The following is a 25,804-nucleotide window of genomic DNA, read 5'->3' as shown; positions in this document are numbered from 1 at the left end:
AAGTAATCCCTGGGGTATATCTGCGATCTCCCATCCATTGGTCAAGATTCCTCTTGAACAAGGCCAGCGAGGTGCTCTGCCTCACATGTACCGGGATTTTGTTCCACAGCATAGGAGTCTCTGGGTGATGAATCTGTCCCTCCAGCACGTTCTATTTATAACCGTGTCAAGGTTTAAGTCTCCGCCTTGTGGTTCTGAGGGATCTAGATTTTTGAGGTGAAGCATATTCATCAAATCTGGGTTTGACATGGCCTTATATGTCAGGCACAGGTCACCTCTGAGCAAGCGGTATGAGACTGAATAAAGCTGGAAGTCGGGCAGCATAAGACATATTTTTGAGACCCTTTATCCTTTTGGTGAGGAACTTTTGGGGCCTTTCAAGCTGCATCAGGTGTCTGGTTAGATACATTGGGCATTGTACTCAATCATAGGTCTAATGAGTGATGAGTACAGGGCGATGACCTCCCTTGATCTAGATGTGAATCCCTTCATGATCAGGTGGGCGATATAGAAGGTTGTCCTAACTACTTTAGCAACATGAGTGTCAAGACTACCGTCAACTTGGGTCCCCAGATCCCTGATGACTTTTTCTGTGCTCAGTGGATTGTCACCTATATGGTAGCTAGGGTAACCTTGTTTTTCCCGAAGGGTATGACTATGCATTTTTTAACTTCAGGCCATGGCTCTGGCACCAGTTATCCGTTTCTGTGAGGCCCTTCTGGAGGATATCTGTGTCAGATGTAGTTTGCAGTCATCTGCAAACTTTGTCAGCCATAACCCTCCTGTGTTTGCTTGTACTTCAGAAAAGTAGATGCCGAACAAGAGTGGACCCAGGACTGATGGGACACCACTTGTGACAGGCTTTGAGTCTGACATGGCTCCAGCAACTCTGACCCTGTGGGTTCTGTCGCTAGCCAGTTTGCAACCCATCTTGTGATGTATGGGTTTACATTCAAGCTGATGAGTTTTTCGATGATACCTGAGTGGGGTATTGTGTCAAGGCCTTTGCCAGGTCGAGGTAGGCTGTATGGACTGCCTTTCCTCATCAATGGCCTTGGTGACTGTCTCAAAAGTCAACCAAGTTTAAGAGGCAGGATCTGCCTTTGACAAAGCCAAACTGGGTTGGATCCAAAGTCTGCAAGTTCCCTATGTCTTTATTTATGAGTTCCATTATGATCCTCTCCATGGCTTTGCAGATACAAGCTAATGGGCGGTAATTTCCAGGGTCTGTGGAGGCACCGCCCTTATGAAGTGGGACCACAGATCCTGAGGTGAGGCTAAGATTAAACAGCTGTCCTAACTGTGGGTTTAATTCCTCATTGAGTTCATGAAGCACACAGCCGGGGACACCATCCGTCCCATGGATGCTGTGTTTTTGCCTTAGTGAGGGCAGTTCTCACCTGGGCGTTGGAGATGTTTGGGGGCTACAATCCTCTGGAATAGATATCTCCTTTTGGGGGGGGGGAGAAGTTTGCACTGAACCTGTCAGCCAGTATGTTAGCAATGTGCGTAGGTTCAGTAATTTTCACATCATTTTGAACTAATTCTGAGCATATCTGGGAGTTTCCTCCTAGGTTTCTAACATAGCTAAAGAAGGCCTTATGATTGTCTTTAGAGTCCTATTTTTCTCTCAAAATTTGCCTTGGATGATTTTATGAGAGCTCTTAGTTTTTTACTTATAATGATCAAAGGTGTCTTACCTTTCAAGGATTTTGCTCTATCTTGTAGTAGCTTCCTCCTTTTGTTGTAGAGCTTGTTTATGGCTGGGGTCCACCAGACTGGACGCTTGCCTTTGGTACAGAGAGTCTTAGTTTTGTTTGGGATTGCCTGATCCATGCAGTCCTGTAGGTGCTGGTAGAAGGCATTTGTAAGTGATTCAGCGGTTTGAGTAATGTTTACCACTGGCTCAAGTGAAAAAGTTTCCAAATATGGGAGAGTAACTTTCTCTTCTACAGTAGTAAGCCATATAATAGCAGATGCCGCACTTGAAGTTTCATAGGTTCATAGGTGTTTACTAGGCTAATGGCCCTGGGGCCTTTACAAGCCTAGCCCATAGGATTACCCTGGCATCATACCACCCAACCTTAGTTCTAAGTGCCTCTGTCAAGTAAAGTCACTGGAGTGATCCCTGGGGTGAATTTTCTATTTCCCATCCACTCATCAAGATTTCTCTTGAAGAGGGCCAGTGAGGCACTCTGCTTGACATGTATGGGAACTCTATTCCATAGCATGGGCAGTCTCTGGATTATGAACCTGTCCGTCCAGCATGTTTTGTTGATTGTGGTAATGAGGTTGAGGTCTCTGGAGCATGTGGTGTGAAGGGATTGGGATTTCTTTAGATGTAGCATTTCTAACAGCGCTGGGTCAGATAAAGCTTTGTAAGTCAAGCAGAGATCGCCTCTAAGTAGGCGATATGAGACAGATAATAGTTGGAGATTTTTTTAGTCTGTCCATATAGGAAAAATGTTTAAAGCCTTGGATCCTCTTTGTGAGGTACTTTTGAGGCCTCTCCAGTTGTTGCAGGTGTTTAATGAGGTACATGCCAAATGGGGCATTGTACTCAATGGTTGGACTAATGAGGGATGAGTAGAGAGAGAGAGAGACAATGACCTCTTTCTTCCTGAATGCAAAACCCTTAGTAATGAGATGTGCCACACAGGACTCAGGCCACAGTGGCAATGTGGTGGTCAAAAGAGAGATTGCTGTCACCCTGTGTTCTCAGATCTTCTGTGTTCAGTGGACTACCATTGATGTGGTAATTCATAGGAACTGGGTTTTTCCCAAAGGAGATGACGACACATTTTCTGGCATTGAGTGTAAGGCCATGGTTCTGACAGCAGTCATTGGTCTTAGTGAGGCCTTGCTGTAGAATGTCAACATCACTCGGTGAGTTAATAATAGCTCCCAGCTTGCACTCATCTGTGGACTTTGTCAGCCAAAGTCCATTTGTGTTGGCCTGGACTTCAGAGAAGTAGATACCAAACAGGAGAGGACCCAGGACCGAATCCTGTGGGACTCCACTTGTGACTGGTTGGCAGTCTGATTTGGAGTCCTCTACTTTCTAATTTCACACTGTGGGTTCTACCTGCGAGCCAGTTTGCAACCCACCTAGTGATACAGGGGTCGATGCCTAGCTTAGTGAGTTTTCCTATGATTCCTGAATGGGGAATGGTATCAAATGCCTTGGCCAGATTAAGGTGGGCTGTATGAACCACCTTGCCTTCATCCATAGCTCGAGTGACTGACTCAAAGAAGTTGACCAACTTGAGCAGGCATGATCTGCCCTTCACAAAACCAAACTGTGTGGGATCCAGAGTTTGGAGATTCCCCTATATCCTTGTTTATTAGGTCCATGATGATGTGTTCCATAGCTTTGCATATGACAGGCTAATGGGGCTATAGTTCCCTTGGTCTGTAGTCACTCCTCCTTTGTGGAGAGCAATGACTGTAGTAGTGCACCATTCAGTTATGACAAAGCCTGAGGTGAGGCTGTGATTGAACAGGGAACACAGGTGAAGTGCCAACTCACTCTATAGTTCATGTAGAACACAGCCAGGGATATTGTCAGCTCCCACAGAATCTGTATTCTTGGCCTTGGACAGTGATGTTTTAACCTATGCAGCAGTAATATTGGGTGGCTGGCAATCTACTGATATTGTGACTGGTCTCTTGGAGGGGAGAGAGGGGTAAAGTTGGCAATAAATCTGTCGGCCAGTTTATTGGCAATATCTGTTGGCTCAGTATAGGAGGTACCATTGTGCAGTAGCTCACAGCAAATCTGAGTATTGCCATGGAGATTCTTTACATAACTATAGAAGGCCTTGTGGTTGTCTTCACTATGTACTGCAATTCTGTTTTCCTAGCTAGCTTTACAGGATTTGATGAGGGATCTCAACTTTTTGTTGAGGCTTATAAGGGAGTTTTTCCAATCTTGGGACTTCACCTTATTCCGCATCAGTTTCCTCCTTCTGTTGTAGACTTTGTTTATAGCAGGGGACCACCAGATTGGCTTCCATTTTTTCGAGGAGAGCATCTTGGTTCTGTTGGGTATGGCAAGATCCATCCATTTGTGTATGTGTTTGTAGAGTACATTGGTGTATGATTCAGTGGTCATGCAACTATTCTCCATTTGCATGGGTGCCGTGAAGTTAGCCACGTCTGTTTTTAGGATCTCAAAGTTATCTTTGGAGAAGTTTTTCATGGTGGTTACCTTTGCGGAGGGTAGGGGTAGGTGGGAGGGATTTGGATTTCCAAGGTGATTAGTTTGTGGTCATACTTAACCAGGGAGGGGTTAACTATTGGTGTAGTGCAATGGTCGCTCATGTTAGTAATGACCAGGTCAAGGATACTGCTACCTCTAGTGGGGGTAAGAATGAGCTGGTGCAGGGCATTGGAATTAATGAATTCCAGGAAACATTGGGCAAGTATATTGGTACATGAGAAGGTTTTTCAATTACTGGAGGGGTAGTTGAAGTCCTCCAGTATGAGAGTGTTAGCTTGGAACCTAATATTCTACAGGGTGCTTTGGAACATGGATTGTGAGTCTTGGGACACGGTTGGGATCTATAGCAGGCTACGACCTGAATCGCTGTCTTACCCTGTGTTAGCTGCACCTGAAGTATCTCTGATGTGTTATGTTGGCTTACCAGTCTGGAGGTGTGCACATCCTTTATGAATATGGAAACACCACCGCCTTTGGAGCTTCGGTCCAAGTTCTGAGGCCGAAAGGTGTGGAATGAGTTATACCCTGGTAGTGCAGGGGTGCTTTCTGCTGCCTTGAACCAGGTCTCTGTTACAGCACAAATATTGATGTTCTCCGTTTTAAGGAGTGCTTTGAGCGAATGCATTTTGAGATTTAGACTTCTAGCATTGAGCAGCATGACCCTCAGTTTGCATTTGTTTGTACTTGTTACTGTCGTAATTTAGTCTTTGGAACACCGCCTAAAACAGGCACTATGGGGTGGCAAGAGCCTTGGCCAGTATTTGGAAGCCCAGGGGTGACAGATGCAGGCCATCTCTAGCAAAGCATCGAGGTCTGTCAATCATGTTATTTCAGACAGATGCTGGATCCCCTTAGAATGACACCAGAAACCTAGCCAATTGTTGAAATCAGTCATTTTCTGCTTGCATTGTAGTATCATTCTGTGTGATGGTAGGATGCTGCTCAGGGCTAGGGTCATACCCGTGTGGGATACATAATCCAAGGGCTCTATGTCTCTTTTCATGTAGTCCAGAGAGGTACGTCTCAGGTCATTCAGTCCCACATGTACAATGACAGAGTCATATCTGTACCTGTTGTTGAGGGACCTGAGTGCGTGCGTTATGTGGTGGATCCTGGTTAGATTAGTCATTCCCAGCTCCAGCATTAGCAAATCCTGATTTGAGTTTTGTAAAAGGTGTTTTACATATCAATGCTCTTGACTTCAGTGCTGTATATTTAACATTATAGATAGTCCTCCTTATGTTCTGGTTATCTTTAATTAATGCACAAAAATATATCACGCTGCTCATGCTGCACGTCAGAAGACAAGACGCTGTTCGCTTTTACTTTCTCTGTACAGCAGCTTTGCTGAAAACCTAGCTATCATGTATTCATTCTCATGTTCACACTGGGCAACTTTCTCATCTGACTCAGCAAACCAGACTACAAAAGGGAACTCCTTTCATCAGTGGATCCTAGCATTTTGTTCTAATGGAGCTCACATGGAGACCTTTATAACTCTAATCCTACGTTCCCTCTTTTCTGTTTTGTAGAAATGGAGAATTGTGATGAAAAAGATCTTTCAAGGCCTCAGAGATTTAGTATCTGTAGATCCCCCCCTGTAATTTACCAGCTATTGTTCAGACAACAAAAGGACAAAGCATGCTTCATTTACATGGCTGAGATGACATTTCTTTCACCAGCATTTTAAATAGAATATGGTCATCCCATTAAGCCCAATATAGTGAAGCCCCTTTGGTAACAGCCTGTACACCAAACCAATCATCCATTTACTGTTTTTTATGTGGGGACTTCACCAATATACCTCCTAAAGAAGGTTGTTGTAGTGTGTGCACTAAAGTCTTCATTTACTGAGGAAAGTTAGGTACCTGGCTAGTAATTTATATATTTGGGCTCCCAGTTCCAGCTGAAAATGATTTGGTATATCAGGCCATGAGAAAATTAAAGTGCCCTTTAGATGCCTTCACTTCTACTGTGAAACCCCCTGTACTCTAAAGATTTCTTCATAAGGATCACTTAGCAAGCTGTGCACTCAGATGTGAGTCCTCTATTTCTGTGTGTGGCTCTTAGACCAGACTTTGTACAAAGGCTCTAAAAGCTTAGTCTTCACTGCTGTACAAGTGTTATAGGCTGCAAACAAGCTGCTACTCCAAAGTTACAGATTGAAATGTCAATGTTTGTAAGTTTAAAAAGAGAGACAAAGTAGACAAAGTCTCCATTTTGTTCGCATAATTTTCCATGCCTGTCCATTATCTATGGCACTGTTTATGCTACTGTTAGTTCTTTAAATTAAGTGCAATCTAGTAGATGTTTACAAGGAGCATGCTCCACACTAACAGTTCAATTACGATGAACTAAACAGGTCCTTATAGAAGTACTCCACATATATTGTCCTGTGAATACGTTGTTACTATCATGAAACCTGAACTTTGGCTGAGACGTTGATGCTACCTCGTACCACCTACCACCGGTTTAGTCGCTCATGCTTTATTGTTTTTATATTTTAAGTCCCTTGATGGTATAGCACAGAAAGATGCAAACCTTGGTTTGTCTACAGCCCTATATTCACTTTCAAAGGACAAAGATTTCAGTGGACTGACCTACCTTTTGTGCCAAAGTTAAAACTAGCTTCAGTCCAAACAAGTCATAATTTTCTGTCCAGGGGCATATAATCATACAACAGCTGTGCCATATAATCTGAATAATTGCTAGATTTCATACTGTCTGGGAAGGACAAAACCCTTCAATAAATTCCATCAGCTCTTGTATTATTTGCTAAAGTGAAGAAGGAGGAAGCACTCACCAAGCCACCTTTAAATGTTCTTTGCCTTTCTACTCCACCTATGTATGTATTTATATGCCATGCTGACTCAAAGGACACCATTACAGGATAATTTCTGCTCTCTGGTAACTGCTGTTGTTTGGTCTATTAGTGTAAATACATACAGGTCTATAAATCTGTCACAGTACAGAAAATAAACCAGATCAGTAGAAAGGGACTGAAAGAACTTGAGATTGAAAGAAGTTTGAGTCTTTTTAGCTAAAATGGATGATTGTGTTTTTCAGTTTTTTAAAAAAATGTAATTACATTTGATATAAACCTCCTGGATCACTGAGCTGGTCTACTATTTAATGGCATGTCTCTTGAAGACCATACAAAAATAATAATGCTTTTCCAAGAAATATATGTTTTAGTGGTAAATAAAATAAACATTGTTGTGATAAACACTTTCATTTCCATTATCTTTACAGCACTTTCAACAATTTATTGAAGAGGATCTTATTATTTGTTTGAGGAGGAAAGACTTAATGGTTAACAAATATGAATAACTACACAACAATGTTTTCAGGCATGCTACGGCTCCTAAGAATAATGCTGTGCACATGATGTCAGCATTAAATAATATTAGGTACTTCCTGCATTTACACATCCTGCTGTTAACAAAACTACCAAATTTGCACATGTCTCTTTCCGGGGGGTAAATTTGGATCAATGGCTAAAGCTACACATTTTACAACAGGAGACTTAAAATCAAACCTAGAACTATGGAAGCTCAGAAATGATTTCTTACAACAACAGAGAAATAAATACTGTAAGGCTTTTGGTTAGAAATACCAGAGGTAATTTAAAATTAAAAATGTATATATGGGTGTGGAAACCATGCTTTTATTATATCAGGTAAATATAATGCATGTGTTGTGTCAGCAATGATTAGTACTTCACAAGTAAATGTATAAGGAAACTATATGGTTTTCACCACTTGATTACTTACAGCTGTGAATGCCTTACACATCCAGCAGAATGAGCATAAAGTACCTTTTAGATAGGAAAAGCTGTCAGAAAAAATAATACAAGTATAACCGAACATTTACATGACATCAGCAACTGCCAAAACAAATACACTTTGTAAAAAGTGTCGTCTATATACCCACCATGTCTTCATGCTTTTTCAGCAAGTGTTTTGTTATTTTTTTCCAAATTCCTAAGACCTCCAGTTAGGGAACTAGGGATCCTTGAAACTGACCATAGATATGCACATTGTCAGGACCACAGATAGGTCATCTGATGCCCTGTGCAGTTCCTCAAACATGCAGGTCAAAGCTGATTCAGTGGTGACCACACATGCAGTATCAGTATTCATACACATTTACACACCAGTGGCATCAGCGAATCTTGCTTCCTAACAGCTGCTTATACTCAATGCACCCGCCTTCACAGAGCCTTAGATATGGTCCTGTTTGTGGACTTTAAATGTGCATGTGCATCATGGGATGGGCCAGTGTCCCTCATGAATTAGTTCTATGCCTTATTTCTATTTGCTGCCAGAAAAGAATGAGACTGAATGCACAACCCTGAATCAGATAATCCAAGTACTGAAGGATGAATGAAGCTGTGAGCATGGTTGCAGGAAGGCATTCATCCAATTTTTCCATCCTATTCATTCATACTTATTCACAGTAGTACACATACAGAGCCATAATAACATAACATTTAGAACTAAATATATCTTCTACAAACTTAACACAGTGCATAAACATATCCTTTACAGCCATTAGGATGGCAACAGCAGCAGTTGGTATACAGCTCCTTTAATAATATTCCATCAAGCAGGGACAGTAATTTTAAAATGAGTTAGATACCAACATGGTGCACACTCAGTGCATTTTTCGTGATGCTGAGAAGAAAATGCAAATTACATACCTCAGTAAGAGCATTATGGGGAAGGCTTTTTCCGTTGGTACAGAAAATTCCAGTGTTATCTGAAGTGTCTCTCTCAGGTTCTCAAGATAAACATTGAATTTGTGGATGTTCATCCGTTTGTGGAACAGGGAAAATGCAGATTCATTCTGTAGGGAATATTATTCATTGTTAGCAAAACAGTAGCTGTACTAACAGTTGCTAAGAGCCACAACAAGAAATTTTAGAGGTTATGCAGATCTGAAGATTCTACAATGCAGAACGTACATAATGATAAATATTAAGTTTGAACATATATTTTATTTATTTATCATTTGTTGACCAGGTTAGTGCAGTAAGCTAGTTGCCTTTTTTCAGGAGAGGTGGTAATTATACTACTAGGGGAAATTTGGCCAGGTCATCAGGGAATTTCCCCGACTCTTTCATCTATGGGGACTCTTTTCATTGTGGCTCTTCCTGTCTTCTGTTCCAAGCATGAAGGTGGCCCAGAGAAGCAGCAAGCTAGTGAGAGTAAAAATGGTGGTCCAAGAAGGAGATGTTGATGCATTGAATGCTTATAGTTTGTCAGCAGAGGCATCATTCAAGTTGGAGAAGGAGTCAGAAGTTAAGAAGGCGTGTGTAACAGATAAGGAAGGACTGGAAATATTAGAAAAGGCAATCAAGCCTTTTAAAAAGTTATTAAAGAAGTTGGAAGGATGTATAGAAGATTGAGAGGATCTATTTCAGTGTAACCTTTTTGTGTCAACATAAGACTGTATGTTACAATCCTCCAGTCGGGAGGGGTGCAGGATGATTATCTCAAGCAGATGATTGTACAGAGTGAACCAGAAAGTGAAGTGGTGGCATCTTGGGGTAACATTATGTATAGAATCTAGAGGGTGGAAGTGAAAGAAGTTGCACAAGGTAAAAAAATCCTATGCGACAACTTTGAAAGAAGGCAAGAAATGAACAGGAGAGAGACAGAGAGGGAGAAGTTGTGAAGAAGTTTGTTGTACATCTCAGCAGTAAGGAAGAAAAAGAACTTGAAAGATATAAGGTATGGCACACAGTTATTGTGGGTTTGGGAGTATCACCTAATGAGGTAAGAGCCTTTATTCAGCTTAATAGTGAGACTTTTTCAACATTACATTTGAGACTAGGCAATATATGGAAAATGTTGAGAGAGGTTTGAAAAAAGAAAGACTGTAGTCTGTGGAATTCTTATGTGGTGCAGACTTTTAATAGAGAAAGCAAAAAGCGAATTACTGTACAATTTTGAATGGAGGTGGATAAAGAAGCATTGAAAGACTGTTTAAAAACTGTTTGCAAAGAAGTGATGGACAGCGGCCTATGGACCGGGGGTGGGATTGTAGCATTATTTTGAAGACAGAAAAATATAATATTGCACATATCCCCAAGTATAATAACTGTTGAAGGAAATAGAGGTTATGTAAGATATAAGGGACAACCAAAAACTTTTTTTTTGTGTGGAAAAAAAGGTGGGACGCAAAGCAAAGAAATGTGAATAGATATATAAACAATGTGGCAAAGTGGGGCACAATTCAGTTAATTGTTATGAACAACATGTACATGATGTAGCAGAAAATGATATACATGAACATGAAAAACAAAATGTCATATAAGAAGAAGATAAAAACACAGAGCATAAAGAAAGTAAGAATAATGAAGGCGAGGAATTAATACTGCAAACGAGTGCAGAAGAAGATAGTTAACTGGAAAATAGTAAGAGCTGAAAGAAGTTCACTACGGGAAGAGTGAAAATATAAAAATGTGATTCTAAAAGAAAATAAAAAGATAAGGGGTTAAGATGAAAATATCCTAGAGGATACAAAAATCGGAATGGAGGATGAAAGGAACCAGATGGGAAACTAATGGGCTGGGAAAATTGTATAGAACATGGGAAAATATACATATTCAGGAATTGCTGTACTCTGTAATGAAACAGTTAAAATTTTAGATTATACTTTAGTAGAGCTTAAGCCGCGGTGGTACAGCGGTAGCATTGTTGCCTCACAGCAAGAGGTTCTCCTGTTCGATTCTCAGCTGGTGTGCCTTCTGTGTGGCGTCTGCATGCCATCCCCGCAGTTGAATGGCCTCCGAAAGACATGCGTGAATGCCTTCGCTGAAGGTTGGGCATCGGGCTGGCAACTCGGCATCATAAAATCTACTGCCAATCATTAGCAGACCGGAGTTCCGCTGTGGTGACCCCTAACCCGGAAAAGCCAAAAAGATAAAATAAACTTTAGTAGAGCTCAACAGAATAACAATATTTGATATAAGATATCGACATATACAGAAATTATTGCAATTTATGCATATGTTACTAAAAAAAGAAGAGAGGAGATGTTAAAAAAATCCTAAATTATGTGGGAGTAAATATGCAAATAATATTGGTAGGAGATTTCAGTTGTGATTTGAGGAAAAGAGAGAAAGAAGAGAATGATGTAAAAATGGTTTATGAAATAATGAAAAGTAGAAAGTTATATACATGTGATAATATACACTTGACATATAAAAGAGATTAGATTAAAACAAAAACTGATTATTTCATAATATCTGATACTTTGAAAAGTATAAGAAGAGAAACAGAGGAAACATGTTTCTCAGACGATTTGGCTGTATGGGCAAAAGTAAAAGAAAAGGAAGAATGCATAAAGACAGGTAAAGGTATTAAAAGAATGAATGAAAAAATAATTAATGAAGAAAACAGGAAATAAATTGATCGATTATGGGAAGATCATGTAGAAATGAGAATATTCTATAAAAACTGGACTGCTTGGTGGTTAAGTTTTAAAGGGAAGTATAAACATTTTTTTTGAATGTCAAGTGATGAAAAGAGAGAAAGAAAAGCCAAAATATAGGTTAAGTCATCAGTATTTAGAGAAATATTAAGAAATAATAAAAATTCTTATGAAAAGGAGAAAGGAAGCTATGAAATGAATCAAGAAAATGTTATATAAGCAAAGGTACTTTTTACAAGGAAAAAAAGAAGTAGCAGCTCCATATTTGAGGAAGATGGTGAGAGAAAATGAGAGAGCAATAAGAGAATTGGAAACCAATAAAGGGGGTAAAAGGGAATACACAAAGAGAGATGTTTGAAGTAATGGAGCAGCATATAAAAATAAATTTAAGAAGACAGAGATAAAAGAGAGATAAATATGGAAGGTGAATAAGTTAAATAAAGAAGAGAACAAGGTTATGGAAAAAAATTATAAATATAGGAGTGCTTGATAAAATTTTTAAAGACTTTGATATGGAGAAGGCTACATGATTAGACGGAACAGAATTTCATATGTATTACAATTTGAAATATTGGCAAAAAGTATATTTTGCAGAGGCTTTGAATGAAATGTTAGAAAAATAGATAAATGGAAAAGAGATGGGTATGGTGGCCATGAAATTCATATTTAAGAAGGGGAAGAAGGAAGACATTAGGAATTGAAGACCAATAGTATTAAGCAATATAGATTATAAAATATTATGAGAATAGTAGGGAAAAGAGCAGGAAAAATTGTGGATAGCTGATGGAACTTATGTTTTTTGGAAAAAAGGGAAAGGAAGTCGGGATTTATTATGGCTGTTAAAAGAGGTAATAAATGATATTATAAATAAACAAGTGAAAACTAAAGTATCGGCTGGAGATGTAAACAAAGCATTTGATAGCAATCAATAGAAGGAACTGTGAAGAATTTTACGAGATTATAATGTAAGCAACAAAATAATACATGTTATAAGATCAGTATACGAGACTCATGTTATTAAAATAATATTAAATAGATGGTTAAGTAAAGAAATAAGAACAGAGTGCGGGATAAGACAAGGTTGCCCAGCAAGCAGCATATTATTTGTATTAATTATCAATGTTTGATAACATTGTTACAATGATTGTAAATGGAATGTATAGAGAACTGAAAATAGCAAGATATAGGATAGTAGAGGGGATTTATGTCCCAGTTATTCTAACTTATACAGATGATATAGTATTAATTACTAAACATAAGAAATGGATGGAACAAGGAATTAGGAAATCATATAAATAGTTAAATATGCTTATTCTATGAATTAATAAGGATAAAAATAAAGAAATTGGATTATTGGGAGCTCTAGAAGGTATTCACTTTAATGATGAAGAGGTAGATATTTTAGGAATAATATTTGGGGTTAATATGAAAAAAGAAACACAATAGGAAAAACTGATACAAAAGATGAGCAAAATATGGATATTTTGGAGGTCATATAGATTAACATATAAGAAAAAGATTTGTTTAATAAACTGCATTCTGTTAGGTAAGATTCCCTATTTGGCAAGGGTATATATGATCCCACCTAAATATGAAAAAGAAATGCTATGGATTGTGTTTTCATTCATATGGGGAATTAAGATTAAACCCTGTAAGGAGAGGAATTTTGCATGTGCAGGAAGAAGGAGGATTAAGATTAATAAATCCCACTGTACATGCAGCTTCATTGAATCTATAGAAAGTATCAAAGGGATTGAAAGAAGAAAACAGGAACATAGTAAATGATCTAATGAAAATCAAATATAAAGATGCTTGGGAAAGTTTAAGATATGGAAAAATAAGCAAGCATAGCGTCAATAATGAGATTAAAGAATATCAAAATAAAATATTATGGAAATTAAAAATAGGGAGTGTGGAAAAAACAGAAATTAATGGTATAAGAATGTAAAGAGGGAATGTTATTATAGTTATCAATTGAAAAACTTATATAACAAAAAAAAAAAAAAGAAATGCAATTAAAACAAGGCTTAAATGGAGCAAAAAATGTATGAATGTAAAGATTTTATGTGGAGACTGATAAGTAAACTGCCTGTCAAAGCAAACATGCCATACAAAAGAATTCAGTAAAGACTATGTAACCATTGTGGAGAGATTGAGATGACGGAACATATTTTCTTAAATTGTATAAGACTGAGAAAGTTATGGGAAAAATGTATGAAATTAATATACTAAATAATTCAAAAATTGTAAAAGACATAAAAATGAGCATGATAGAAATGGATATTATGGTAACAAAAGAAGAAAGGAAGCGAAAAAAATATAAAAAAATAGTTTTATGTATTGTGGGTCATATGGAATAAAAGACTGAATGAGATAAAACATAACAGAAAATGGGTATTAGCAGAAATTTTGAAAAATATAAGCTTTTAGTTGTGGAAAATAGAGTGGGAGGTGAAATAATTGAAATATTGGAAGCATATGAAGTTCAAGTTATTTCATGAATAACAAATGGGTTTTAAATAAGATTAATTTTAACATTTATACACACGCATAATTGGTCTATGTTCTTTTTATATGTTTATTGTATTTTCTGCAACATTCCTTAGTTAGTGGTTTGGTGTAAAAGCTTTGCTGCTGTATTGCATACTTTAGCTTGTTTATATGGGAACCATGGTCACTGTTTAATTACTTATTTTATTAATTAGGGAATGGTTTATGGGGTATTCAAACTATGTGCACTATGTGTTATTTGTTCTGAAGAAGTCCATCATTTAAATGGATAAAAGCAGTTAAAGTTTTCTACAATAAAGGTTGTTTATTGCAGTATTCAGTTCTGAAGACTTCTTCATCCTTGTTGTTTTGAAACATATGAAGTTATATGATGTTATAATGTAAGATGTAACTAACAGTAAATAATGTGGATCACTAGTGATATCTGCATTGCTTACTGTACTTATTTCCTTGTTTCACTTGAAAGAAAGTTACTGTTTGTCGTTTTTGCATTTAAGTTACCTGTAACACATTGCACTTAAGTTACCTGGCACTTGCTCGCTAAAGCAATTATATAAGTCAGCACTAAAAATTAAAAGCACTACACCCTCACTCCCCACTGGCCCTTGTTTTCAATTATTAAGGAATTCCCAATATTATTCTAGCATGTCCAAAGGTCAGTTGTCAATCTCCTCTCTGGTCCAGCTGATGAATCTGGGAATCTTGAGAGCACCCCGGCACTATCAGGTTTCATCTCATATCATGCGTTCCGGCCCCAAAACCCAGACCACACCACAAAAGGAGGGGGTGTATCCATATTCATCAAGGATACCCACACCTCCAGGTTGGTGGCTATGCACAAAGCATCGGAAACCATCCAGGTGCAATTAACCATAGGCAAAACTGCTCTACAATTTGTAGCATGCTACAGGCTACCCTCTCAAACTCAGGAAACCCACACAGCCTTCCTGAAGACACTGGAGGGTATAAATGTATCACCAAACACCATCATATTGGGTGACTTAATATAGACTGGGAACATTACTCAAGCCCAAACTTTCTAGCCCAAAGGTTCCTGGAGTTCATAAATTCAAATGCCATGGAACAACTAGTCACCGTCCCCACAAGAGGAGAAAATATACTAGATCTCATCATCACGAACATGGAGACAAAATGCTCCACACCGAAAGTATATCCCTCATTGGTGAAATCAGATCACAAACTGATCTCACTAGAAATCTACATCCAAACAAAAGACCACAGTGAAGAACTTGTCTAAAGCAAACTTCACACTACTCAAGACAGGTGTGGTATCCTTCAAGGCCCGCGAGCCAATGGAAACCACAAAAGCCCTTACAAATGCCTTCTATGAACACCTTCAGGACTGCATGGATCAGGCAATCCCAAATAAAACCAAGACCAAACATCCAGTCTGGTGGACCCCAGCCATAAACAAACTTTACAATAAGAGGAGAAAGCTATTACATGATAGAGCAAAATCCCAAAAAGGGAAGGCATCTTTGATCAGCACTAGCAAGAAACTACGATCCCTCATAAAATCATCCAAGGCCAACTTTGAGAGAAAAATTGCCATAGATTCAAAAGACAATCATAAGGCCTTCTTCAGCTATGTCAGAAACCTGGGTGGAAACTCCCAGATATGCTCAGAATTAGTCCAAAATGATACAAAATCACTGAACCCACAGACATTGCCAACATACTGGCAGACAGGTTCAGAAAGGAGAGATAACTATCCCAACTGAGAGTAGCCTGCCAGACGTCTCAAATGCGCAGGTGAAAGCTGCTCAAAGATAAAAACACAGCATCAATGGGACCGGATAGGGTCCTGCTACATGAACTCAATGAAGAACTAAACCCACACATAAGGCAGCTGTTTAATCTTAGCCTCACCACAGGATATGTGCCCAAGGAGCGTGGTCCCACTCCACCAAGGCGGTGCCTCTACAGACCAACAAGCCTGGTCTGCAAAGTTATGGAGAGGATCATAATGTAACTCATAAACAAGGACATAGGGGACTTGCAGACCTTGGACCCAACCCAGTTTGGCTTTGTCAAGGGCAGATCTTGCCTTTGACTTGGTCGACTTTCTTGAAACAGTCACCAAGGCCATTGACGAGGAAAGGCAGTCCATACAGCCTACCTTGACCTTGCAAACACACAATACCCCACTGGTATTATAGAGAAACTCAGCTTAAATGTAAACCCATATGTCACAAGATGGGTTACAAACTGGCTAAAGGACAGAACCCACAGGGTTAGAGTTGCTAGAGCCATGTCAGACGTTACAAGTGGAGTCCCACAGTATTGTTCGGCATCTACTTCTCAGAAGTACAGGCAAACATAGGAGGACTATGGCTGACAAAGTTTGCGGATGACTGCAAACTGGGTGCCATAGTGGATAGTACATCGGACACAGACATCCTTCAGAGGGGTCTCACGGAAACTGATAGCTGGTACCAGAGCCATGGCCTGAAGTTAAACACAAAAAAGTGTATAGTCATACCCTTCGGGAAAAACAAGGTAACCCCAAGCTACCATATAGGTGGCAAGCCACTAAGCACAGAAGAGGTTATCAGGGACCTGGGGACTCAGGTTGACAGTGGCCTCTCGTTTGACGCTCACGTTGCTAAAGTGGTTCAAAGACCTTCTACATTGCCCACCTGATCATGAAGGGATTCACATCCAGATCAAGTGAGGTCATTGTTCCCCTGTACTCTTCACTTATCAGACCAATGATCGAGTACAATGCCCCATTCGGGATGTATCTCACCCGACACCTGCAGCAATTGGAGAGACCCCAAAAGTTCCTCACCAAAAGGATAAAGGGACTCCAAAACCTGTCATATGCTGCCAGATTGAAGAAACTCCAACTCTATTCAGTTGCATACTGTCTGCTCAGAGGTGACCTGTGCCTGACATACAAGGCCATGACCAATCCGGAATTAATGGACATGCTCCACCTCAAAAAATCCAAATCCACCAAAACCACTAGAGCAAGAGACTTAAACCTTAGCACGGATATAAATAGGACGTGCTGGAGGGATAGATTTATCACCCAGAGACTCCCCATGCTGTGGAATAAAATCCCGGTCCATGTGAGGCAGAGCACCTCGCTGGCTCTGTTCAAGAGAAATCTTGACCGGTGGATGGGAGATCGAATCATCTCTGTGTCACTACTGGACAGAGGCACAACAAACTAATGGGCACAGTATTTAACATAAGGGGGTAGTAAGCCACATAACTTTGGGCTAGGCTTATAAATGCCCTAGGGCAGTTAGCCTAGTATAAACCTATGAACCTATGAATGTTATAACTGCCTCATGTACACAGACAACCCTCTCCTCCTCCCAACAAATTCCAACACATGTGAGAGATGCAACCATATAGCCAAACTGGAGGCTAAGCTCTCTCAACTCAGTACTGGCATAACCAGTCAGGAGGAGAAGGAAACCATACTCACTACAATTCCAGTCTCACATAGACCAACCACGACAGCAAACCAAACACATAATCACACAAAAACATACTCGGAGGCTCTAAATAAAGATCTGCCTAAGCAGCAGAGACCTCCAAAGCAGACACCCAAGCAACCGCTACCCCAAAACAAAACACGAGCAACACATATCTCACAAAGCCAGTGTGCCGAACAGTCACAGCCCTTAAGACTAAACAACACACCTGATACACTTGTAATAGGTGACTCTGTCGTCAGGCACACTGACGTCCCGCTCACCAGGCTGAACAAGGAGAGGGTCACGGTGAGCAGCCTGTCGGGCGCTAGGATCCGCCACATAACACAAGCACTCAGGTCACTCCAAGGCAAGTACAAATATGACTCAGTCATTGTCCATGCTGGTGTGAATGACCTGAGATGTACCTCCCTGGACTACATGAAAAGAGACATAAAGGAGCTCTCTGAGCATGTAGCCCAGGCCGGTATGACCCTGACCTTGAGTATCATCTTACCCTCACCAAGAATTATGCCACAATATGAAGACAAGATGATCAATTTCAACAATTGGCTTAAGTACTGGTGTCATTCAAAGGGGATCCAATGCCTGTCAGCTTGGGATGATATGCTCGACAAGCCATGATGCTTCGCTAGGGACGGATTGCACCTGTCACCCCTGGGCTTTCGGATATTGGCAAAGGCTCTTGCTACCCCCATAGTGCCTTTTTTAGGCAAGGCTCAAAAGACAAACCCACCTCCATAGGTATCACAAGGGATAAGAAACTAAGAGTAATGCTACTCAACGCCAGAAGTCTAAACCTCAAGATGCACGCACTTGAAACTCTCCTTAGCATGGAGAACATTGATATCTGTGCAGTAACAGAAACCTGGTTCAGGGCTCCCGAGAGCACCCCAGCACTACCAGGTTATACCTCATACCATGCTTTGCCCCAAAACTTGGACCGAACCACAAAAGGAGGGGAGTATCGATATTCATCAAAGATACCCACACCTCCAGGTTGGTGGCAAAGCACAAAGCATCAGAGACTATCCATGTGCAACTAACAGTGGGTAAAACTGCCTTCCAGTTTATAGCCTGCTACAGACCACCCTCCCAAACCCAGGAACCCTACTCAGCCTTTCTGAGAACACTGGAAAATATGAAGGTCTCTCCAAACACCATTATATTGGGCGACTTCAACTACCCAAACATAGACTGGGAGCATTACTCTAGCTCCAACATCCTAGCCCAAAGGTTCCTAGAATTTATAAACTCAAATGCTATGGAACAACTTGTTACCACTCCCACAAGAGGGGAAAACATACTGGACCTGATCATCACCAACATGGGGACTCTATGCTCCAGACCAGAAATGTATCCCTCACTGGTAAGATCAGACCATAAACTAATCTCACTGGATATTCACATCCCGAACCCACCCCCTGCCCAGAAAACCACAGTAAAAAACGTCTCTAAAGCAAATTTCACACTCCTCAAAACCGAGGTGGAATCCTTCAAAGCCCCCGGGCCTGTGGAAAATACGCCCAGACCGCAGAATCCTTTATAAACGCATTCTATGAACACCTTCAGGAATGCATGGATCATGCGATCCCAAATAAAACCAAGACCCAATCCTCCAAAGGCAGATGTCCTGTCTGGTGGACCCCAGCCATAAACAAACTATACAATAGAAGGAGGAAGCTACTAAATGATAGAGCAAAATCCCAAAAAGGGAAGGCATCACTGATCAGTATTAGCAAAAACTACGGGCACTCATAAAATTGTCTAAGGCCAGCTTTGAGAGAAAATTGCACAGGACACTAAGGATAATCACAAGGCTTTCTTTAGTTATGTTAGGAACCTGGGTGGTAATTCCCAGATATGTTCAGAATTAGTCCAAAATGACAAAAAATACACTGAAACCACAGACATTGCCAACATCCTAGCTGACAGGTTCAGCGCAAACTCCTCCACACCAAAAGGGCAAATATCTATCCCAGCACAGTGCTGCCCCCCTGACATCTCAGATGCTCAGGTAAGAGCCGCCCTCTCCAAAGCAAAAAACACAGCATCAATGGGACCAGACGGTGTCCCAGGCTGCATCCTACATGAACTCCAAGAAGAGCTAAACCCAAACATAAAACTACTGTTCAATCTCAGCCTTACTACAGGATATGTGCCCAAAGAGTGGCGTACAGCAACAGTGGTGCCTCTCCATAAAGGTGGTGCCTCAACGGCTTGGTCTGCAAAGCTATGGAAAGGATCATCATGGACCTCATAAATAAAGATATTGGGGACCTACAGACACTGGATCCTACCCAGTTCAGCTTTGTTAAGGGCAGATCCTGCCTCTTAAACCTGGTTGATTTCTTTGAAACAGTCACCAAGGCCATTGACGAGGGGAAGGTGGCCCACTCAGCCTACCTGGACCTCGCAAAAGCCTTCGATACAATACCCCACTCGGGCATTATAGATAAGCTCACCAGCTTAAATATAAAAATATAAACCCCTATGTCACTAGATGGATTGCAAAGTGGCTCAAGGACAGAACCCACATGGTTAGAATTGCTGGAGCCATGTCAGAGTCCAAACCAGTTACAAGTGGTGTCCCACAAGGCTCAGTCCTGGGACCTCTCTTGTTCGGTATATATTTCTTGGAGGTACAGGCCAACACGGAAGGACTGTGGCTGACCAAGTTCGCAGATGACTGCAAACTGGGCGCCATAATCGACTCTCCAGCCGATGGCCTAATGGTTAAGGTGTTTGCCTTACAAACACAAGGTGCAGGGTTTGAGTCTCACAAGGGATAATTGGCTCACAAGGGCAGTTAGCTTAGTACTAATCTATGAACCTATGAACAAGCATCCTCCAAAAGGGCTTCATAGAAATAGACAACTGGTGCCAGAGCCATGGCCTCAAGCTAAATGCCAAAAAGTGTATAGTCATCCCCTTTGGCAAAAACAAAGTGCCCACAAATTACCACATAGGTGGTAATCCATTAAGTATGGAAGAAGTAATTAAGGACCTGGGGACCCAAGTTGATAGCAATCTCTCATTTGACAACCACATGGCCAAAGTAGTTAGAAAAACATTTTATATAGTCCACCTAATCATGAAGGGATTCACATCTAGATCAGGGGAGGTCATCGTGCCTCTTTACTCATCCCTCATCAGGCCCATAATTGAGTACAATGCCCCTTTTGGGATGTACCTTACTAGACACCTGCAGCAACTGGAAAGACCCCAAAAGTACCTTACCAAGAGGATCAAAGGGCTCAAACAGATGCCATATGCTGCCCGGTTAAAGAAACTCCAGCTCTACTCAGTGGCATACCACCTGTTCAGAGGCGATCTGTGCCTGACGTATAAAGCCATGTCCAACCCGGAATTAATGGACATGCTGCACCTCAGAAAATCCAAATCCCATCGAGCCACGCTCGAGAGACTTGAACCTCAGCACCGAAATAAATAGGACATGCTGGAGGGACAGATTCATAACCCAGAGGCTCCCTTCACTCTGGAATAAAATCCCAGTCCAGGTTAGGCAGAGTCCCTCATTGACTCTCTTCAAGAGGAATCTTGATGAGTGGATGGGAGATCATAGGTTTACCCCGGGTATCACTTCTGTGTCACTGTTAGACAGAGGCACAGTATACTAACCTCGAAAAAGGGCATAGCAAAATAAATTTAAAATGGGTGGCAAAAGCCAAACACATTCTGGCTATGCTTATAAATGCCCTAGGGCAGATAGCCTAGTATGAACCTATGAACCTATATATTGTATATATTTTAAATAATGTAAATATTGTATATAAGTTGTTACATTCAATAAAGAACACCTACTCTTTATATCTAGGTAATTCAGAGGGCTCAAGTGAATTCTGCTATCTCACCTGTGACCCAGAGGGTGACAGGACCAACAAGAAACATAGTATAAATGATACATCCAGATAAAATAATTTTAGCTAGTATATCTAGGAGACTTTCTCTTTCTGATACACTCCCTGTGGGAGGAATAAAGCCACCTTGTTGAAGTTTCCAGTAACTTATTCAGTTAAGTAGGTAGATGGCTGAGTGTTCTTGTTCTAATACGTTACATTCAACAGGTCAGTTATTTAAAGGCAGTTACAAACAATGGTGGGAGGGGCCATGGGAGGTGACTGGAGGAATATCTGGGAGCTGGAAAAACAAGAAACCAGTCCCAAAGCTTAAAGGTTAGTTCCTTATATGAATATTCCAGAAAGACCCATGAGGGTTTACCAGCTCAGTAGCCTATGGAACCTCATTCTTAGTTAAAAGGTTTTTATTTTTATTTTTAATTTTTAACTTCTAACAAACAAATCATGACAACTCATTATAAACTACAAGTATAAGACTATATTTAAGAAAACACTTTCACTTGAACTTCATCAAGTGCATCTAATAGAGTGGTTTGCAATTTGATCATTGAAAATATCTGCTTTTATGAGGCTTTCAGCAGAATTTATTAGTTTGTTTTGTAGCACATATAAACTGAGAGGCTGTGTCTGCATCAATGGGGCTCCTACTCATTGGAGCCAAGTATGAAAACGTTATGACAGAACTGTTTCCAGTCTATCACATGTAATATGTGAGGCTGTGCCCACTTTTATGGGGCTCATTATCTCCTGACATGTAACATGAAAAGCAAGCATTCTCTTGTATTAAAAAATGTTTACAGTGCCTGCTTTTAAGAGATGCATATACATGATCAATGTGACAAGTTCCCCATATTTTTTCTCTTGATGAAGACGGACCTTTTTATATGCAGGGAAGGTAGTCACTTAAAGCTAACCTAGGTGGTTCCCATTTTTGAAGAATACATGCAGTAACAGATAGTAAATGAGGAAAGCAGCAACACATTTAGAAGCTGTCTGGTTTTGTGGCTGCAGATAATACAGTAACTAAAGCATATGTAGTAGTGACAGCAGGCAAAACGGAGAAAAACAACAAACTAAGTAAAACTGTTTTTTTAAAGAAAAAACAACTGTAAGAATAAGAACAAAAATGACACTGCAATAGAAAATCATTATGAATGATACAATTTGGTAACTATTCTTGGTTTTAAAGCTCAAGAAATTCAGTCTGTTATACATACGGGGACAGAGATTTGTGACTTAACATTTAAAACCGATGGACTGATGATGAAATTTCTGGAACTGTGAAACAAAAAGCACATTTGTCCACGAAACAATTATTTATTTTCTGGTAATGAGTTAAATGTTAAAAAATGTTACTTTATAGTTTAGAATTGATAAACTAGAAGAGGATGATGTTAAAAAAAATCCATGCATAGTCTGTGTGAAACTGTTGATACCACTGTTGAAAACATGAAGGAACACTTGCCAAGTGTTATTTTTGTGGCTGGTCACAGAGGGACATTAAGATTAAGAATTCAGAGAATACTATAAGAGTGTATTATGATATGGAAAAAGAAATGTATAAAATAAATCAAGAAAAAATTAAGGCTTTACTGTTTAGTCAGAGATATAATTTACAAGGGAGGAGTTATGTGCATATCTGGGTAAAACAGTAAAAGATGATATTAGTGTAATGAGGGAAATGAAAAAAAGGAGAGGTAAGAAGAACATGATTTATAAGAGTAAAAAGGAAAATAAGAGAGAATGAATAGTAAAATAAGAAATTCCTGAATGAGTTACAGAGGAATTTGAAAAATAAATTATTATTAGTGAATCGGATGAAGTGCTTATGAATATAAATGTTGATTCAGTGTCAGGTCCAGATGGTATAGGGCATGGAATGTACAAGAAATAAATGGGATGACAAACAGAGTATTTTTAAGTGTACAGAATAAATAGCTAAAGGAAGGGTTTGTATATGAAGACTTATGTTTATTTATTATTTATTTTATTTGACATTTGTTAACCGGGTTGGTCCAACTGAGCTAGATGCCCATTTTCAGTGGAGACCCGAGGAGAAAAGCTCCAGGATAGTTACATATATAAATTTACAGTAACATAGATATTTACAGTAACATAGAAAGGTAATTTTCTAAGTTATACATATTAGAGTGAATAATATAACAGGGAATATACAAAAACACGAGATTGAGCCCAAAAAATACAGTTTCCAAAAATTACAATTAAAAGAACATTGGCATCTTTGAATGTGTGCAGTATGTATTAACTGAGTCAAGGAATCACAAGACAGATGGGGTCAATGACATCTAAGAGTTTCAGTAGCAATAAAGAAAAAATTTAATGCAATGCCTACATACAGAAATTACATTGTTAGCAGATGCAGTGGGATACTTAGTAGTAACATTACAAGTATAGTGAAACTACCTATAATGGGAAATTGCAAGAAAAAGTAGCAATGGCGTTTATTAGAGTGGGAGAGAAAAAAAAAAAGAAAAATTTATTGAAAGACGTGAGGGAAGGTCGGAAAGGATGGGAGGGTTTAAGTAGGTTCCTGGCAAGGGCAGATCCATAAGCTTAAGATGAAGTGTTTTAGATGATCTTTGAATTGAGTAGTATTTGAGGTGTTTCTAATGTAGTTAGGAAGTTTGCTCCAGGCTAGAGACACACTGTAGTTCTAGAGAAGTTTATCTATATTTCTGTTGGGTTTATATATGACAAGGAGTTGTTGGTCAGAACTTCTGAGAGATATGATGGGGGTGTAGAAGAAAACTATTTTAGAGTGTACAGGATGGAGTGTGTGATTTGTAGGTGATCTGTAAGAAGTTGGTTGGGGAATTCTGGCCATTGCAGTTGTTTTAATGCAATGCAGTGGTGAGATCTATAGGGTTGGTTAGTTGCAAATCTGGCAATTTTGTTATATGTTTTTTCTAGTTGTCAGATTCATGTGGAATGTAGGTTTGTGAGGATGGGAGTGGTATAAAGTAGACCTGGTAGAAGGAATGCCCTGGCTAGGTATAATTTGGCTTCAGGATTAAGGTATTATGTAGTGAGATATTACAATTTATATGGAAGAAGGATGAGAAGAATGAAATAAAAACATGAAGACCCCTCGCACTAAATAACACACACTATAAAATGGTAGTTGTGAGAGAAATTGTGCATGATATTACAAGTAAAAGGGTAAATGTGAAACTTATGGTCAGTAATATTAGAAAGGACATGATGCTTTGTGGGATCTTATGAAGATAATATAATTAGGAGAGTTTGTATGTCAGCATATCAAAATAGTACTGTGATAGTGTTAGTGAATGGGTGGCTGAGTAAAGAATTATGCATGAAGTGAGGTCTAACAGTAGGCTGTCCCATGAGTGGAATATCATTTGCATTGGTAATGGGTGCAATACTGAGTGAAGGAGCTGATAAAATGAAAGATATATGATGCAAAAGGAAGTGATGATTCCAGTAGTTCTGACATACATAGATATAGCTGTATTTGCTAAGAACAAAATATGGATGAGGGAAGTATTGGTTTGTCTGAACGGGTGTTTAATGGAAATGGGAATGACCCTGAATAAAGTTAAAAGTAAGGGCTTGGGTGATGTGAAAATTTCGGGGGGGGGGTATATTTTTCAATTACTGAAGTGTTTTTGCCAGGGATAAAATTTGGTAAATTGCGTAGTTACGATGCAATGGGAAGGTCTGATAAAATAAATAAAAGAAATATGTCTTCTGTGGGGGGTATATAGATTAGCATTCAGGAAAAAAGGTTTATCTGGTGAATTCTGTATTAATGGGAAAAACAGCACACATGTCAAATGTTTATATAATTCCAGAAGTAAACAGCATGAAAAAGGAAATTGTGCAACTCATGTATTCTTTCTTACAGGGTTCAAGATTAATCCCAGTGAAGGGAGGTATGTTTTTTATCAGTGAAGATAAAGGGGGACTGGAGTTACTAAATCCAGTTGAGCATTCTGCTTTGTTAAACTTGTACAAAGTATTAAAGTGGGGAAATATAAAGAATAAGAAATTAAAAGAGAGAATGGTTAAATATAAGTGCAAAACATTCTGGGAGATGATGAGAACTTGAAAAAGAGAAAGAATTTGTAAATGAGGCATTGAGGCATTCAAAATTATCAAGAAAAAATACTAACATGCAGAAAAAAAATTGATGATATAGAGAAATAAGGATGTGTGTTAATAATGGGATGACACCATTTTATTGTGTAAATCCATGGAAAAATATACCAGAAGAAGTGATTAAAGCCATTAAAGCAAGA

At 39.5% G+C, this 25,804-nt stretch overlaps 1 protein-coding gene across 1 annotated transcript in view; it reads right to left on the bottom strand.

The window, feature by feature from the left end:
• Positions 1–25,804, bottom strand: part of PKD1L1 (polycystin 1 like 1, transient receptor potential channel interacting) — a 1,345,235-nt gene that overhangs the window by 692,110 nt on the left and 627,321 nt on the right. The window contains exon 26 of the mRNA XM_044065604.1: positions 8,925–9,070. Within this exon, the coding sequence (XP_043921539.1) occupies positions 8,925–9,070 (146 nt within the window). The remainder of the gene's footprint in view (positions 1–8,924; positions 9,071–25,804) is intronic.

The sequence above is a fragment of the Protopterus annectens genome, chromosome 3.part0, assembly GCF_019279795.1.
Source record: "Protopterus annectens isolate FY-2018-M chromosome 3.part0, PAN1.0, whole genome shotgun sequence".
Classification (NCBI taxonomy): Eukaryota; Metazoa; Chordata; order Ceratodontiformes; family Protopteridae; genus Protopterus; species Protopterus annectens.
The sequence above is the reverse complement of the archived record's forward strand: the minus strand, read 5'-3'. Positions and strand labels throughout refer to the sequence as shown.